The 16,195-nt window shown below is 33.2% G+C and overlaps 1 protein-coding gene across 2 annotated transcripts in view; it reads left to right on the top strand.

Moving 5' to 3' along the window:
- Positions 1–16,195, top strand: part of LOC147064253 (uncharacterized) — a 96,890-nt gene that overhangs the window by 64,796 nt on the left and 15,899 nt on the right. The window contains exons 4-5 of one of the 2 annotated variants that reach the window (XM_085958517.1): positions 2,239–2,415; positions 9,728–9,966. In XM_085958517.1, the coding sequence (XP_085814643.1) occupies positions 2,239–2,415; positions 9,728–9,966 (416 nt within the window). The remainder of the gene's footprint in view (positions 1–2,238; positions 2,416–9,727; positions 9,967–16,195) is intronic. The other variant, XM_085958519.1, reaches the window with a different exon arrangement.

Raw genomic sequence — 16,195 nt, 5'->3', positions numbered from 1 at the left:
CAATCGGATGAATGTTATAGGAACCATACGAATAAAAGAAGATAGAATGAAGAAGAAGAAGAAAATGATGATTTTTCTAATTCAGAAACCTTTATGGGTGTGCATACAACCACTTACCAAAATTTCATTGCAATCGGATGAATGTTATAGGAACCATACGAATAAAAGAAAATATAATGAAGAAGAATTTTTCTAATTTAAAAACCTTTATGGGTGTGATTACAACCACTTGCCAAAATTTCATTGCAATCGGATGAATGGTATAGGAACCATACGAATAAAAGAAGATAGAATGAAGAAGAAGAAGAAAATGATGATTTTTCTAATTCAGAAACCTTTATGGGTGTGCATACAACCACTTACCAAAATTTCATTGCAATCGGATGAATGGTATAGGAAGGCATACGGGACAGACACACAGACAGACAGACATACAGACAGACAGACATTCATTTTTATATATTAGTATAGCCTATACTCTTCCCGCAAGTGCAAGCAATAAGTTTACAAAGTTTTATCGCAATCGGATGAACGGTATGGCTGCGCATTAAATACGAACAAACAAACACACAAACACACAAATATTAATTTTTATATATTAGAAGATGTTCTGTTCATTTATAATTATACAGTATAATTAATTACAGAAAACTCTGATTTAACAATATGTAGGTATTATTTTAATATGACCACAAATCCTCCAATTTACGAACCCCCCTCACTACCAGTTATTTAGATAAATCATGGAATTTCTAGTATACCTTCATTGTATCCTTAAAAATAAGGTTTTGTTTCTTCAATTTTATATTTTTTTTATTTATAAATTAGCCACTTGCTCAAGTTTTTATAACCCCATGCTCTGGATTGAAGAAAAAAACATGTGAATTTGACAGACGCAAGATTCGAACCCGCAACTCGTCATTAGTACATAACTGGGCACATTACCACTCGTCAATCATGCGCTACCGCTACATAGTTACATAATGAACGGCAGGATAATTCATATTTTAATAATATTGTTTGCTTCCAATGAAACTTAAATAATCATAATATGATAAACTTTAACAAAATAATATAACTAAACTATATAATATTATTGAATATACACAAGCTTGTTAAATTCTTCTTGTTAAAATTACATTACGTTTTTCAAAACATGTAATTTGCTTATTCTACTGATCGATATACATTTATCTTACTTAACGAAACGATAATAATAATCCTTCAAAATTAAAATATCGGTATGAATTTAGGCATACATGTTAAAATGAAAATAATTTTGACAGCTAAGTCAAACAAAAGAACGTCAAATTAAAATCGAATCTGAAATATGAAATATGAAAAGTTTATCTGTCCTAAAAATTTAAAATTGGAATTGGCTGGAAAGGCTTTTATTTTACAACGTTTTTATTAGCTCGTATTTTTGTTTGTCCAGTACAAAATTTTTCTTGTTTGTCCAAGATTTGTATTGGACGATTGAAGATTTTTAACTAACTTCCCGACTATCGAGAGTCTAGACATTTGAAACTTTTAGAATATATCAGAACACGACGACAATGCATTCTTTTAATACTTTTAGCCATCTTTAAGCAGAATTGAATTCATTTTCTGTTAATTCTCTTTCGTATGGAAAGTTATTATTGTTGGTTGCTAAGGGGGTCCTAGCAACTAAATTATTAATATATACGTGCGTTACTATGGAAATCAATATGAAATGTCAAAATGACATTTCAGTATTCTATATTTATTCAGTATTTTCATCGAGTACAAAAAAAAGTATTTATTAATACATAGAATTGTCAAGTTTATGATTCAACAGAAAATTTAAAAACGTGGTAGGTATATAAAAAGTTCTTTTTATCTTGTAATTATTTTATATATTTCGGGTCAGGTAGGAAAATTAAATCAAGCAAACATATTTTAAATTGTATATACTTAATGTATATAGATTACCTCAATTTAATTACAAAGTTGGACGTCCTTACTTGAAGAATACTGTAATAATACATCGGAGTTTGAACTATTTTTCTAGGATTATCTGGGCAATTTTAAAATGTGATTTATTTTCCTGTAGAGTTATGTTAAGGGACATGATTTTTACCACTGAATTTTCTCGGTTAGATTTCGGTAATAGAGTAGTACTGATATAATCAATAATTAGTAGTCCGTAATCTGCATGTGGCATGTCGGATTAGGCGCATTTAATTATGTCGGCTTAGAATGTGCCTATTGTCAAAGGGAAAGCCACAGCTGCGGCCGTGTCGTTGCATGCGAGGCCTCGGGAAGCCAGGACAATCACCACACCAGCACCGGGAGACTACGCAGCACACACCGCAGAGAGACTGGTCCTTGGGGCAGCGCCAAAGTACACGTTCGGAGTCAAAGTGCCCAGGACCGTGGCTTCACATTCGCCTGGTATAAACGAAAAGGCTTTTCGATTCTGCTTGCAATTGTATAGATAGAGGTTCTTTGTGCATTTCCTTTCTTGAATTTTCTTTGATTTTTACTTTATCAGCATGTGGCTTTATTTGCACGTTGCAATTTTTACTTAGACAAAAATATGTTCTATAATCTGCGAGATGCTGCAATGTTTTCATATTCCAGAATATACATAAGGTTTGTAAATATTTGTATTAGGTATTAGTAGGTCCAATTTTGTTTCCAGGATTTTTCCAACAGGTATATATGTGAGGATTTTCAAAGGTTTGTTCTCAAAAAATATCAGTAAATTTAATAACAGATAGTTTTACATTATTTTGCACCCGTAGCGTGTGGTCCAGAGCTGATGCGATAATAATATTCGATGAATTATTGTGTAGGTAAAATATTATTGTATTTATTGCACAATTGCATGGTAAACTATTTTCCTTCTAAATGTTCTGTTTGTGTCACTAGGCGATTACCTAAAGCCCACATTCTTAAAAAAATATATTCTAATCACATAAAGACATTTCAAAAGAAAAAAAAAACAACTGAATTGAATTTAGAATTCACCTACCTATAGGTAAATATACCGTATTCGAGTCTATAGAATCTTCTACTAACACACGCAAAGGATAAAAAGTTTAAGATGTAGTTTGACACGATTTGTATTTGAGATTTTTATTTTGTCTGGCTCACTGTATGAAACGAGTCATACATCTAATTCTATCGGCTGCACCTTTATGTATATTATTATCCATTAGCGCCTGTATACGTGTATGGATTTACTGGCAGAAATAGTGTGTATTTTAAACTATCGTGACAATAACTATTTACACATAAAAGTGGTGACTGTCTCTCTAATAAATCTCATTCTTCAAGAGCAGGCGAGACGCGATATTGTCATTTAATTGTAATATTTGACAGGTCGTAAAATCGGTAAACTTCAAAATGAGTCTCTCCGCGTGTAGTTCGTTTTTTGCTGGCATGTTCGCCGCTATCGTTCTACTGCGCAGGCGCAGATCGAACGGATCCCAACTGTGGCATACAAATTCAGAAACTTTTTTGATTCGTGCATGCAATCTTGCAACTGCAGGATAATACATGTTTACACATAGATTATCTTCTTATTGCCGCGATAATGCGTACTGTCAGCAGTAAATCCATCCTACCGGCAAAAAAACCGACAGCAAATCGTCCTACGAAACGACTACAAAACATGCACGTGTACATGCACTAAGGCGACTAATGCTTATTAAATTTGCTGAGTGATACCTACAAATCAATGTATTTTCGATTTTACACAAATTTTCATTTGAAAATGACCTCATATGCAAAAAGGTATCTAATCATCAATTTGAGATACTTGCTCCTACTCTTTCCGTAGCTAATTTCATACCATACAATTATGAACTCAGAAAACACGATTGTTTTGACGGATATGTAACGCGATCTCGGAAAGGTCTACCTACATTCTCTTCAGACAAATCTGGTCGGCCATTGCGCGAAATCCCACATTGTTTACAACACGTCGTTGGACGGGTTTCTGTTGCTAGATTTCAGTGGGTAATTTATTAATATTAGCATTGTAGTGGGTGAACTGGTGCCATTTTTAATTTCTGTAAGATACAGCTTTTACCAACAATCAAAAATGTTATGTTCACTAATGAACAGAATATTACTTATTCTCATAACTGAGGATCGTAACCTAGATGATTTGGCTGTCGAACAGCCCTCTCAACGAGTTAACGCCCTAGATATTCTCTCTGCATTCTACAGCACACAATGCCTGCGTCAGTGGTTGCCATACTGCACTCATAAAATGGTGCAATCATCTAACATGTTTGCTTTAATATTCCGATGCGGCATGTGTAAAAAACAAGACAGCGCGGACGATACAAACGAACAAACGTGTATTCGTAGTTATAACTGTATGCCAGGTGTTTATAGCTTGACTCAAAGTTCGGAGTGTCTGGGTATGGGGAATGTAACTTGAAAAGTGTGAAGTCTTTATTTTAATCAACGAGAATCTGTAATTAGTAGGCGGGGTAAATGCGGAAGTCATTGGAACCTGCTAGGTTTTGTTAACCCTAAAACTAAAAAATAGCTTATTATTGATATTTTTTTCGTTGTGCACCCCCCCCCCCCATACCGTTTTTTTCATGAGCGCGCCCGAACTCGTATGTTGTTGCAATTAAGATTTGGTTCTGGATTTAAAGGACAACCGAACCATCGATCTTCGGTTCAAAGATATTCAGTTATCTGGTCAGGTGCCGCAAAAGAGTTTAGAAGCACTGCTTTAAGGAAAATAAAACAGGTTATATTATTATTCGAATACATAAGAAATATTATATTATATTAAATTTACACCCGCAATGGAGTAGTGGATAGAATGACAGTTTAGTGGGTGGATCAATTTCACATGTTGGATGTGTTTAGACACGATAATTGAGTGAATTACTATCCAGCATTTATCAACACTGCACCATATAATTATATAGTGACAAAAGATATTCATTTGGTATATCCCACGATATAGTCAAGCGGTGACGTATCGGCTTACAATGTCGTGTATCCTGGGTTCGAATCCTGGATCTGGCAAATTCACATGCTGTTTACACCTATTGGATTGATCAAGTGGCTAACATCAATTTCTCTTTTTAAAAAATCTGTTAATACAACCTTTTCTCTGTGGATATATTCCCTCTAAGGATTAAATAATAATATGCTGATTTATGGACTTACAGTCTTCGTAAAAAATATGCGTAAAAAAACCTCCAAACGAGACGGGATACACGACGGATTGTAGAACCAAGACAAAAACTTCCACACTTTCTATCCTGCAGTAGATAATTTATTTAATTTATCATTTTCATTTCATTTCAATGATTTGTACCTAGATATAATATAGTATTTTTTTAGATTGACCCAGTAGGAGTTGGTAGGTATATCATGGTCAACCCATCTGCCTAGTATACTATGTATATCTAGCGTTCGTAGAGGTCAGAGTTGATTTTTAACATAGATAGATAGTTTGTAGCAAAACCAAAATATTCCGTTGTTTTTTTTTGCGATTCGTTTATGGTACCTAGAGTAGAAGGTCACATCAATATAGAGATTTTTAATCCGATATCTAAACAAGGACCTTGCCATTGGACTCGAATCCTTCAAAATATCACGATTTAGTCTATTATAGTGTTTACAATTTTGTGATCATTGCGGCGATACATCCTCGGGGCAAGTTTAAAAATCACGTCATCGGAGTATGAAGTGAATTTATTAATCCAAAAATCCTTGCAACAAAAGAGACGATGATGTAATATTTCTGCACGGAAATGTAGTACCTATTGCTTTGGCCATTAATATTTTACTGTGTTTTATAACAGGCATGTTCAACTTCAATAGTAGGCTGTGATCTATGTTAGTGATAGCGAACCTATGGCACGGTGGCACGCGAATATTTTTTTTTAAGTTTTATTTAGGTGAACCAACAGGATCAATCACAGAGGATGAATATGAATACAATACAGAAAAAAAATAATATGTAATGATCCCTATAAATAGGCGGACACAAAAAGCATAATAAATCAATTTAAATTAGATCAAAATATCATGTATAGCCGTAATGAATACGTTATTATTTATTTATTGAAAATCGTTATTGAATAGTTATTGAAAATCGTTAAAGAAAAATAGAGCGAAAAAAACAGAAAAACATAAAAAAGAATATACATAGCAGGCAATGCAAGAAAAGAAAAATTAAATAAAAAAAAATACAATAAAAATAAAAATAAGCAGTATAATAATAATTAGTCGTGGATTTTGGAAAAACTTAATTTAAAAGAGGCAAGAGAAAAAAGATACAAAATAATAATTTAAAAAGAAAATTACAAACAGGTTTTACAAATAAATATATATTTTACAATAATTATTATGACATAACCATGCGTATTTTCTTCGGTTTTTAATATTATCGATGCGCAAACGGAAACAACGAAATTCATGCAATAAATGACAGATCACATTGTATAAAAAATACCAGGAAAATACTCTTCAAGAATAAGCATTACGTTCAATGTAAATAATATATAATTGCATATGTCGGTCCTTTAGCTATATGGTTCACTCATAATATTATCGCTCTGACCTTATCAGGCGGCGGAAGAAGCCGCGCCGCAAACCTCTGATTTTATCGATTTGCAACGCTTGAGACCAGCGAGAGAATTATTCGAAGGATAAAAGATAGGCCTTCTGCTAGAAACACGGTGAAAGGTCAAATCTCAAGAACTCAATTGTAATTTCTAATCCTTTTCAATAGAATTCTTAAAACTTTTTTTTTTCATTTTTTTTTCAACTGCTCGCCACGTCCAGACGACAGCCGAAAAATTATATTTAAGAATTTTTGACACGCATACGTAAAAAGGTTCGCCAACCCTGATCTATGTACTATCCAGTATCAAAACCACAATCTCCCATTGTCACTCTTTAACTTTAACGAACGTATACTATCTGGCTGAGGACACTGATGTATTACAAATTAAACAACAACACTCGTCTTTCACCATCACAAAGAAAAACTCAATCCGTCGTGAAAATTATATGTTTTGATTATCTGTTGGGCACTCATTAGAGTACATGATCCCCAAAAGGGGGGGGGGGGGGCTGACAGGCCTCTAGCCTAGAGGCCCGGCGAGGCGAGTCGACCAGATAAGTGAGATAAACACACATCACAAATTTGCTTTAATAGTAAAAAAATCGCCTGCGGCGCTATTTCCCAACGATAGTGTTACTATTTTAAATTAAGTGGTTGTACGATACAATTTTTAATTGTGTATCGATACTTGACAACTCCATTATTCAAATGGATGTATTGAAATGTATAAAAAAAAACACTAAATATACATATAAATTTTACCGTGCACACAATATGGAAAACGCAACTGTAGAGCATCACACTGAATTTATCCTTAGCGATAGGTAGGGGGGCCCGCCAAATATCCTAACCTCGGGGCCCGGTTCAGGATGTAGGGGCCATGCATTGGACTCATCGTCAAATCATTCTCATACTGTATCTCCTACAAAGAGCCTGCTGGGCGACGTTATAGGGAACTACGCCTCAGCTTAAAGCATGGTTTCACGTCTTCTCTTTCTTTCATTCATACTGCAGGCTTAGTAATACAATACGTGGGCTTCTTTATGGTTAATTTTAAAATGACTTTCAAGTAAGCTGGTTATGAAATTTTACGGCGAGCGAGAGGGTCTTTTCTCAACGAGAAATGACCGTAATACATTATATCGAAGTAGGAATTACGCACACTCTATTGCACGCTAACCAAGGTCTTGGGAAGTAAGCACAGCTTACTTGGAAGGGCGCCTACCGTTCGTTACGGTGTGGAGACATGGCGTATGGTGGGGGAAAAGAAAGTAAGCTGGTTAAAAAAAATTAATGGTACATATTCACGACTCTATTCCTATTGACCTATCTTACCGCATATATATTGGTGGTATGATTCCTGCAACTATAATATATATAATATATGGGTATATTTAGATCCCAACCATATTATATTATTTTTCAGATATCCACAAAATTCGTTGAATGAACGATGAAATTCCACGTGTAAAGGTTTGATAAAACCGTCGTATAAAGATAGTCAAAATTCATACCGAAATTTAAATCTGTATAATCATATACAGTAAAGTACTTAACAATATAGATATTTTAATTTAACCAAGCAGGCATGTGATTTTAATGTCATCATATCATGAATAATTCAAATTATTATATCGGAACATGTTCCGAGTTAGTTTGATAATTTAATATGAAATCAAGGTCACAGCCTAATATGTACTAAAATACCTTGTGTATTATTCTGGGTCATTTTCAAAATCAGATTCCATACTTTATGGTAAATAAATATATTATTTATGTTTGATTTTTAGATATTTTTTTAAGATAAGCAAGTTTTTAGATGTTTATAAAACAGGTAAGAATTTGTAGATGTCATTTTTATTGTGGTTTTCTTATTTCAGTAGTTATTTGCAAATATTTATTGCTTTTTTAATAAATTGTAAATAATATCGCATGCTGCCACTAATATTTTATTGAAATTCACACAATGCATAGGTACTAACAAACTGCCTTCTGGTTCCGGATAAATACGGCGAGGGGGGGGATCTTGTGAGAGAAGGGGTGAAATGTGTTGTGGTGAAGGAGGGTTGAGTCAGGATGGACACTGATTCCATTACAAAACTAATTTATCGTGACAGTGTAAATTACAAACTGTAACAGTAGTTACTATATTGGTATACGCGAGGAATTACTCCACTATGTAGGTATTTAATTTGTATTGATATCTACTGTGCATATGCATGCATTTTTTTTTTAATTTTTTTTATTGTGTTAACTGTCAATTCATTGTGGAAATGAATTGTATTTTTTTAATGAAATTAATAATGATATTTTTATTTTATTTAGTGTATAGTGTGTACTTATACCTTCGCATCTTCTACCTTATGCCCGAAAACTGGGAATCGAACCCCGGAGCAATAAAAAAAGCATAATTATTTTGGGCCCGGAACTAGAAAAAAAACTATAGGGTTTCAATGGTTACTCAATATCTTGAATCCTATAAACGTATCATGTTATTTTTTACAAACAATCAGGCATAAACTCAGCATATATAATTTAATACGTATGTAATGTTATTATCATCATCAGCTGGGAGCGATCCACTGCTGGATTGGCACTGCTCATTCTACTGTGGTCGGTCCCTAGTTCTTCGTCGATCCAGCTGGTTTTAGGGTGTCCCTTTGGTCGTTTAGTGGCCCCTGAATACCACTGTATGACTGAATTTGTTCAGTGATTGTCGACTCGTCCAGTGACATGTCTGATCCATTGCCATTTTATCAGCTTTGCGATCTCTATCACATCGCGTACTCTTGTCTGCCTCCTTATCCATTGGTTTCGTTTTTCATTTTTGCGTTATGCCCAACATGCACCTTTCCATGCCCTGACAGTGAATAATAAAATACGATCATAAACGTAGCATCTGAAAATATTTTATGGTTGTGTTTATTATATGGTTATTATAAATTTTAATATAATTAGAAGTATATGTATTTCTGCAGGCATGGGTACTTAGCTCTGATATTCAAACAGGTTTAAAACTAGAGAGAGAGAAAAACCCTAAAGAATGCCACAATCTTCTTCATCGCTATTTCAAAACCATAATTAAGTATATTGGTGGAAGGTGTTAAGTAAGAACACTCAACAGTATTTTAATGTGTTATCATTATTCCTCAGCACCGAACGTGTACCACGTGAGCGCGAATAACGGTGGAGGAGGCGCCCCCGCGTACAGTATGGCCGGGAGAGCGAGGACCCAGCCAGCAGCCGGATCCACGCTCCCGGGACCTGGCACCTATGAAGAAGCTAGAGCTGACTCCTTCAAACGGAGACCCCCCGCTTATACGATGGCTGCGAGACCGAGAAGAGTGGACGAAACACCCGCACCAGGACCGGGGAATTATTCTCCCGAGAAGGTCAGATGATTTCCTAGTCTATTAACCTAAAAATGAAGTAGGTAATAAATAATTGATTTGATTTGGGAATATTACTGAATCCGATGGATACAATATTTTTGTCTTCACGTAATGCAATCAGCAGATAACTTATACATATACCTAGATATTATAAAGCTTTGAAAAAAGCTCCGAAACCCTTCATTCATTAAATTACAGCACTGATATTTTGAGATGTCTAATCAACATGAATATACTGGAAAACTAATTCAATTCTATTCGAATGCAGTATGGTAAACTGTTTGTAAAAAGTAATGATTGTTTAATATTGAAAAAAAAATCGGTGCGTGTACTTATGTACGCGGGTTAGAAGTTATACTTCTTTGGCGTAACAAAACGAAAACAAAACTTGTGATAACCTAGATTCTTCGACTAGCTCTTAATTATCTTGTTTAATTACATACTCAAGAAAAAGAGTCGCTTATTGAAGCGCCGTTGGTTTATTTCTATACACATTAACTTATATTACTAAATTATATAATTATTTATCGTTGTTTTCATTTTTAAAGTAACAACTGTCACTCTGGCGTTTAATCGTTTGTTTACTTAAGGAATTGCAAATGGCCGACAATAATAAATTCGTGGCTTAGGCAACGGAATAATTCTACTATCAAACTTGCGTTTGTATACAGCTGATTGATTCGCAGCTAACTTCATACTGTCCCGCACTTGCGTAATGGTTAGGTACCTATACGGCAATTAATATGAACGAAATATTCAACCAAAAATTTTCATTTATTGCATACAGGTTACCATTTGCATTCTAAGTTAAGCAATAACTTGCACTACCATCGAAGCTAGCCATTTAGTGCCGTGACCTAACTATAGACGACATTATATAATATGTACACTGTACTAAGTTTAAACCTTTGTCAGAATCGAAGTTGTAATTGACTTCGTTTCGTTAATAATTATCTACTTAATTATAACTGAGTTTTACCATCTTTTATAGATTTTAATACTGCAGACTTATTTATACAAGGGGGATTGAGTATTTTTTTTTCCTTTGTGGTGCTGAAAGACATGTGTTTAATTTGTACCTAACGCTTAATTGTCTTCTTTAGTATATACCTTTTATAGTATACGGTAGATCTTAAGAGTCTTGACTGATTATCGAAAATAGATATTGCAATTTTCCATTGTGATTCTTTGTAATAAATATTGATTCCATTTCAATTTAATTACCTACTGTGCCTTACCAAATTCGCTACTTCTTCATTGTTTGTTGTTGGCATTGAATAAAGTTATCTCCAACAGGCTATTTGCACAATTATTAGTAGGTACTAAGCTTTCATTTTCATCTCATCTTCATCCATTAAAGGTATTGGTTTGTTGTTATTAATGTTATGGAGAAACATTTTCATATATATCACTTCTAAACCCGGTGCCACATCAGTCAATTTTGTGTCGTAGATGTTAATGATTATGACATATTAATTTTTATTCAATTTAAAAAAAACATTATAGTCAAACTTTTTAAAAATAAACAAAGAATTCTCATCTGTGAGAAATTAAATTATTGATAAAGGGATGTACCTACATAATATTATATTATGGAAGTATTTCACTTTCCAACCGTAAAAACAGCCGTATCAACCGCAATTTAAAGTGACAACGACCACTATTTGCGGTCGTTCAGACCATAATTTGAAGTCGTAATTATTATTAATCAATCTGTCCAGCTGTCAATTTAAAACCAGAGGTTAATTTTATCGCTTTTTGAAAGATTGTTAGATAGTTTTGAATTATTATTTTAATATAAGTATTAGGTATTCACATACTTCTATTATATTGTTTGCCTCCCTAATTTAAAGTCAGTAAACTCAGTCAAAGCACACTTGAATGCGTGGTGACCTTAGTCTTGGGTAGCTACTCCTGATGAATTCCCAGGCATAAACATATTATAAAAGTGCCTCGCGATACGCATTTTTAAAACTGAGTGTGGCACGTATTTTGGTTATTGAGAACATTGGGCAGTCATAGTTCGTAACTATTTTTCCCATGAGCTGCATTTTGCAGCCGTGCCGGCAAAAGACTGTGGTTATTTAATGACTTATTTCAGAATGTTTCTCCAGCAAATAATCGCTTTAATACTTATATCAGATTATAATATACTAACAATAATATTATGCTAATTCTGTCCTTTCCTCTGCTTGTCTAACTGTGGGGTAGGTGTGCGTGACGCAGCGAGCATCCCCCGCGCACACCTTCGGGATTAAACACTCGCCATTCATCGGCACACAGAAGTCCGCTCTCTGCCCTGAAGCTGACCTTTGTTAGACGCCAACACAGGTTGGTCATCGTCCACTTTCTAATGTTTGTATCTTCGCACCGTAGTTTTAGAAACTCTTATCATCATAACATAACAATATAAATTGTTTTATTCCCCTGCCCATCGTGGAGCAGACGGTTGCGCTTCCGATGGGTGTATCACGGGTTCGAATCCTGATGACTGGATAAAATTCACATATTGTTTTTGTACAAATACGTGTTTGTATCTATTTGGGTCAAGCAGGGCTATTCTAACACTCCAAAACCAATAAAAAAAGTGATAAAATATATTATATGTCGTATCAGACAGTTCATTATTCTGGGAAGCTATAAATGTGATGTTTTTTAACACGACCGATCATGATCGCGTTAACAGCGAGCTGTAAAATGTCATTGATTAGCATAGTTAACACGACTTACGTGATTCAAGTAAGACGTGTTGTCTGCGCTAACGACTATTGTAGATAACTGCCTCCGACTGTTATTTTTGAGCAATAAAAATAACGGAAACGTGTTAATATGTTAACTATTTAGAATATCCCTGCTGGATGCGTCTTGCCAAACCATACTTAACAGAAATCAAGACATATGCAATTTTCGTGCCTACGTCAATGTAGTTTTTGGTGACAGTGTGCTTTTCCATGAGGTAGTTGATATATCAATGTTTTGGTTGTATTTATTTATTTTTTAAATACACCAACACATTGACATACCTAATAATGTAATTATAATACATATGTATAAATGCTTATACATATACGACATGCCTAGTTACAACATTACTTTGTAAAAAATTAAATAAATTCCACTATCCAAGGTTTATTGAGGTTGTCCAATAATAATTGATCATACGAAATAATAAAAAAACGTTGGATTTGGACTGTATTTAGTCATATACTTTGTCATTTTCTAAAATTAGTTTAAAAAATAAAATAATATTGCGTGTGTGTAGGATTTGGCATTATATTCTATAGAAACGGTATGAGCGCGTGGTAAAGTTCGGACCAACTCCTTACTGCGATGTATTAATTTCCAATAAGTACGGTTAGGAGTTAAATACATAGCTAGATTGCACGTGGGAAAGGGCATTAATGTACTTACAAGACCCAGCCCTAGAAATATAATTAACCAAAAAATCGAGTTTTTGGTTAGAAGAAAAGATAGGGAGAAAATAGTTTGTATAAGCGGTGATGAAATGCGGTCGCCAAAGGCTACATCGATGTAGGTACGAAAATTGTCTCTGCCTTGCTTTCTGATAAGACAAGTATTTTTTGTCAAGACGGGTCCAGGAAATGTCTCCTAATGGTGGCTTTTTATATCGGGAGTTCCGGGTTCGAATCCCGGTGGGGTCAATATGTATAAGTATGTGATTTCATCAAGATTGAATGTTTCCTTACCTACACTACTGTAATGTTCTTGTCGCTGCTGGTCCCAAAGTGTGATTTATTAGTAACTTGAAATTAGTTGAATTTAAAGATTTAATCCAATTATAGATGAATTTGAGTAATGAATATTGAAAAGAGTACATTTTCCTTTATATAATTTATACTACACTAATATACAAATATTTTCGCGCAAATTTGCATATAAATAGTCAACTGTCCAAAACTATATTTAATTTGATAACAATATTTGTATGTGTAAACGTGCATTAGACGTCAAACAAATGATTGTGCATGTGCATTTATGTAACGGCAGAAGTGTACAAACCTTTATATAATTATTATGATTTATATAAGTACAGTATAAACGTTATTAGTATTTGCTATAACCTATTATTTATAATATAATATCATCAAATCATTTTTCGATGCCTATTTCAGCACACATTCCCAGGAGGTTGGAAAAGTTGTGTGAACATCATCAGCCTGTATCGTTTGTCTTCCATCTTCCATGCAACATCCTAACAACTGCTTCTGTCTGCTTTTTTCTTCTGTAACCCCGACCTGACTTTGCTCAACACAAAATAAGTGCAAATAATCATCAACCAAAGACTAAAAACCATGTGATAATCCACTGAATACCACTTATAAAGACTATTTGGCATCAGTGTTTGTGATATAATTAATTAAAACTATGTTTGAATTATTTATAATAGGTAGGTAATACTGATGGTAATTTATTTGTTTTTTGTTATAAATTTGGGCTGTAAGAAGTGAAGTGAATCAAGTGGTATTTAAAAAAAATACAAATAATTTGGACTCTAGATAGAAGTCTTATACACATTTCGTATTACATATTTATTTTGAAGGAAGTTCGATTTTCGAATCGAACGATTATACCTACGTGTGGTTGTATTGGTAACAATTTCATTATTCTTATTCTTCTATTGGCATATCCTTAAATAAAATGGCTATCAAATTTCAAGTATTATTCACCATACAAATAATGGTCAATATTGTAATGCTTTTGGCTGCCTACATAAAATTTTCAAGGAAGTATATTTCCATATGTATATGTATTATACCTAAATTGTCATATCCATATGTCAGTTTTTGATACGGCAATATGTGATATGCGTAAAATATCAAATTGAAATCGTAAATAAGTATTCTAATCCTATGAATTTAAGTATTCAAGACTTATTTTGTCAATATCTACAAAAATAATCATTTAAATAATAATTGGGTCTTCAAACGAAATTGTAATGCTGTCACTAGTAGGTAACTTAATCAGTAAAACATAGTTCCATGTCTTCGCTTAAATTTCATTAATTTAGATTAAGTAACATCTCTATAGAAGAAAGTTTATTTTTCAACATCTTTGGTTTAGTTCTATTGATTATACGTGTCAAGCTATCATATTAGCGGAAAGTAAACATACCTACTTTGAGCTATCATTTTGCGTTTATGAGTGGTAAACACAGTTAACACGTTGTTTCTATAGTTACAGCCATGTATATTTATTAATATTATTCATTAATATTCAAATTACCCGTTATATTATTTATGATTATAATATTAAGTGAACCAAGAAACTACATTTTACAATCAATATCGTCCATTAACACATTTTTCTGTAACAAACATCAATAATATTATATTATTTAGAAAAATAATACAGCTTCATGAAAAATAGAAGTGCACAAGCTAATTAAACTACAATTTCATATATAAAAATGTTACCATGTTGTCACTTGGTTCATTTCACTTCTCATAGGCTCAATTTATTTGTTGTAGAAACTGTTATAAGTTTTTTTTTATTAAATTTAGTTAGCATTAATTTAATAAAATAAATAGTCAATTGTGTACACTATTACAAATAATATAATATGTAACATAAAATTTTACAAAATAAAATTTTAATTACTTAAATTGGGATTTACTGATTAACATCCTAAATACCTCAAACAAATCTATTTTTTTCTAACGGTGTAATTTTATACTAATTATGAATTATTTTTTCATACAAAAAATAGTATGAAAGTTGACTCTCGATTTACCAGAATAGATATCAATTTCCCGGTTAATCCGTAATACCAATAATTTTTTTTCTCAGTTATGATAATTTCCCCAGCCATTTTCATTGCACGTGTTGAAAAAGTATTACATTTTCCCCAGTACAGTTATAATACTTATAATAGTGAATCACTTAGCACTTCTCGTATTTTGATTACATGTAGGTATAAAAATACTTTTTCTAATGTGCGATCGTCATTTTTATCATTAAATGTGAAAAAAAAACTTTTTTATCACTGGTAACATAATATATCTAGAATCAATTGTACCTATATAACAATAAAAATTAGCTTACGTTTTTATTGATAAAAAATAAGTGTAGGTAATATGTATCAGATAAAATTCTTCCATCCGGGAGCTCTGGGTTCGATCCCGGTGAAGACGCAATATATTTGCTTATGTGATTTTCTCAAAGCCTGGGTGTTTGTAATTGTTCAAAATTGCTAAAAACCTCTTGTAAC

This window comes from Rhyacophila brunnea, unplaced genomic scaffold (assembly GCF_057557595.1).
Source record: "Rhyacophila brunnea isolate RB1 unplaced genomic scaffold, BYU_Rbru_1.0 scaffold_8, whole genome shotgun sequence".
NCBI classification, from domain to species: Eukaryota; Metazoa; Arthropoda; class Insecta; order Trichoptera; family Rhyacophilidae; genus Rhyacophila; species Rhyacophila brunnea.
This window is presented reverse-complemented; position numbering and strand designations above follow the sequence as displayed.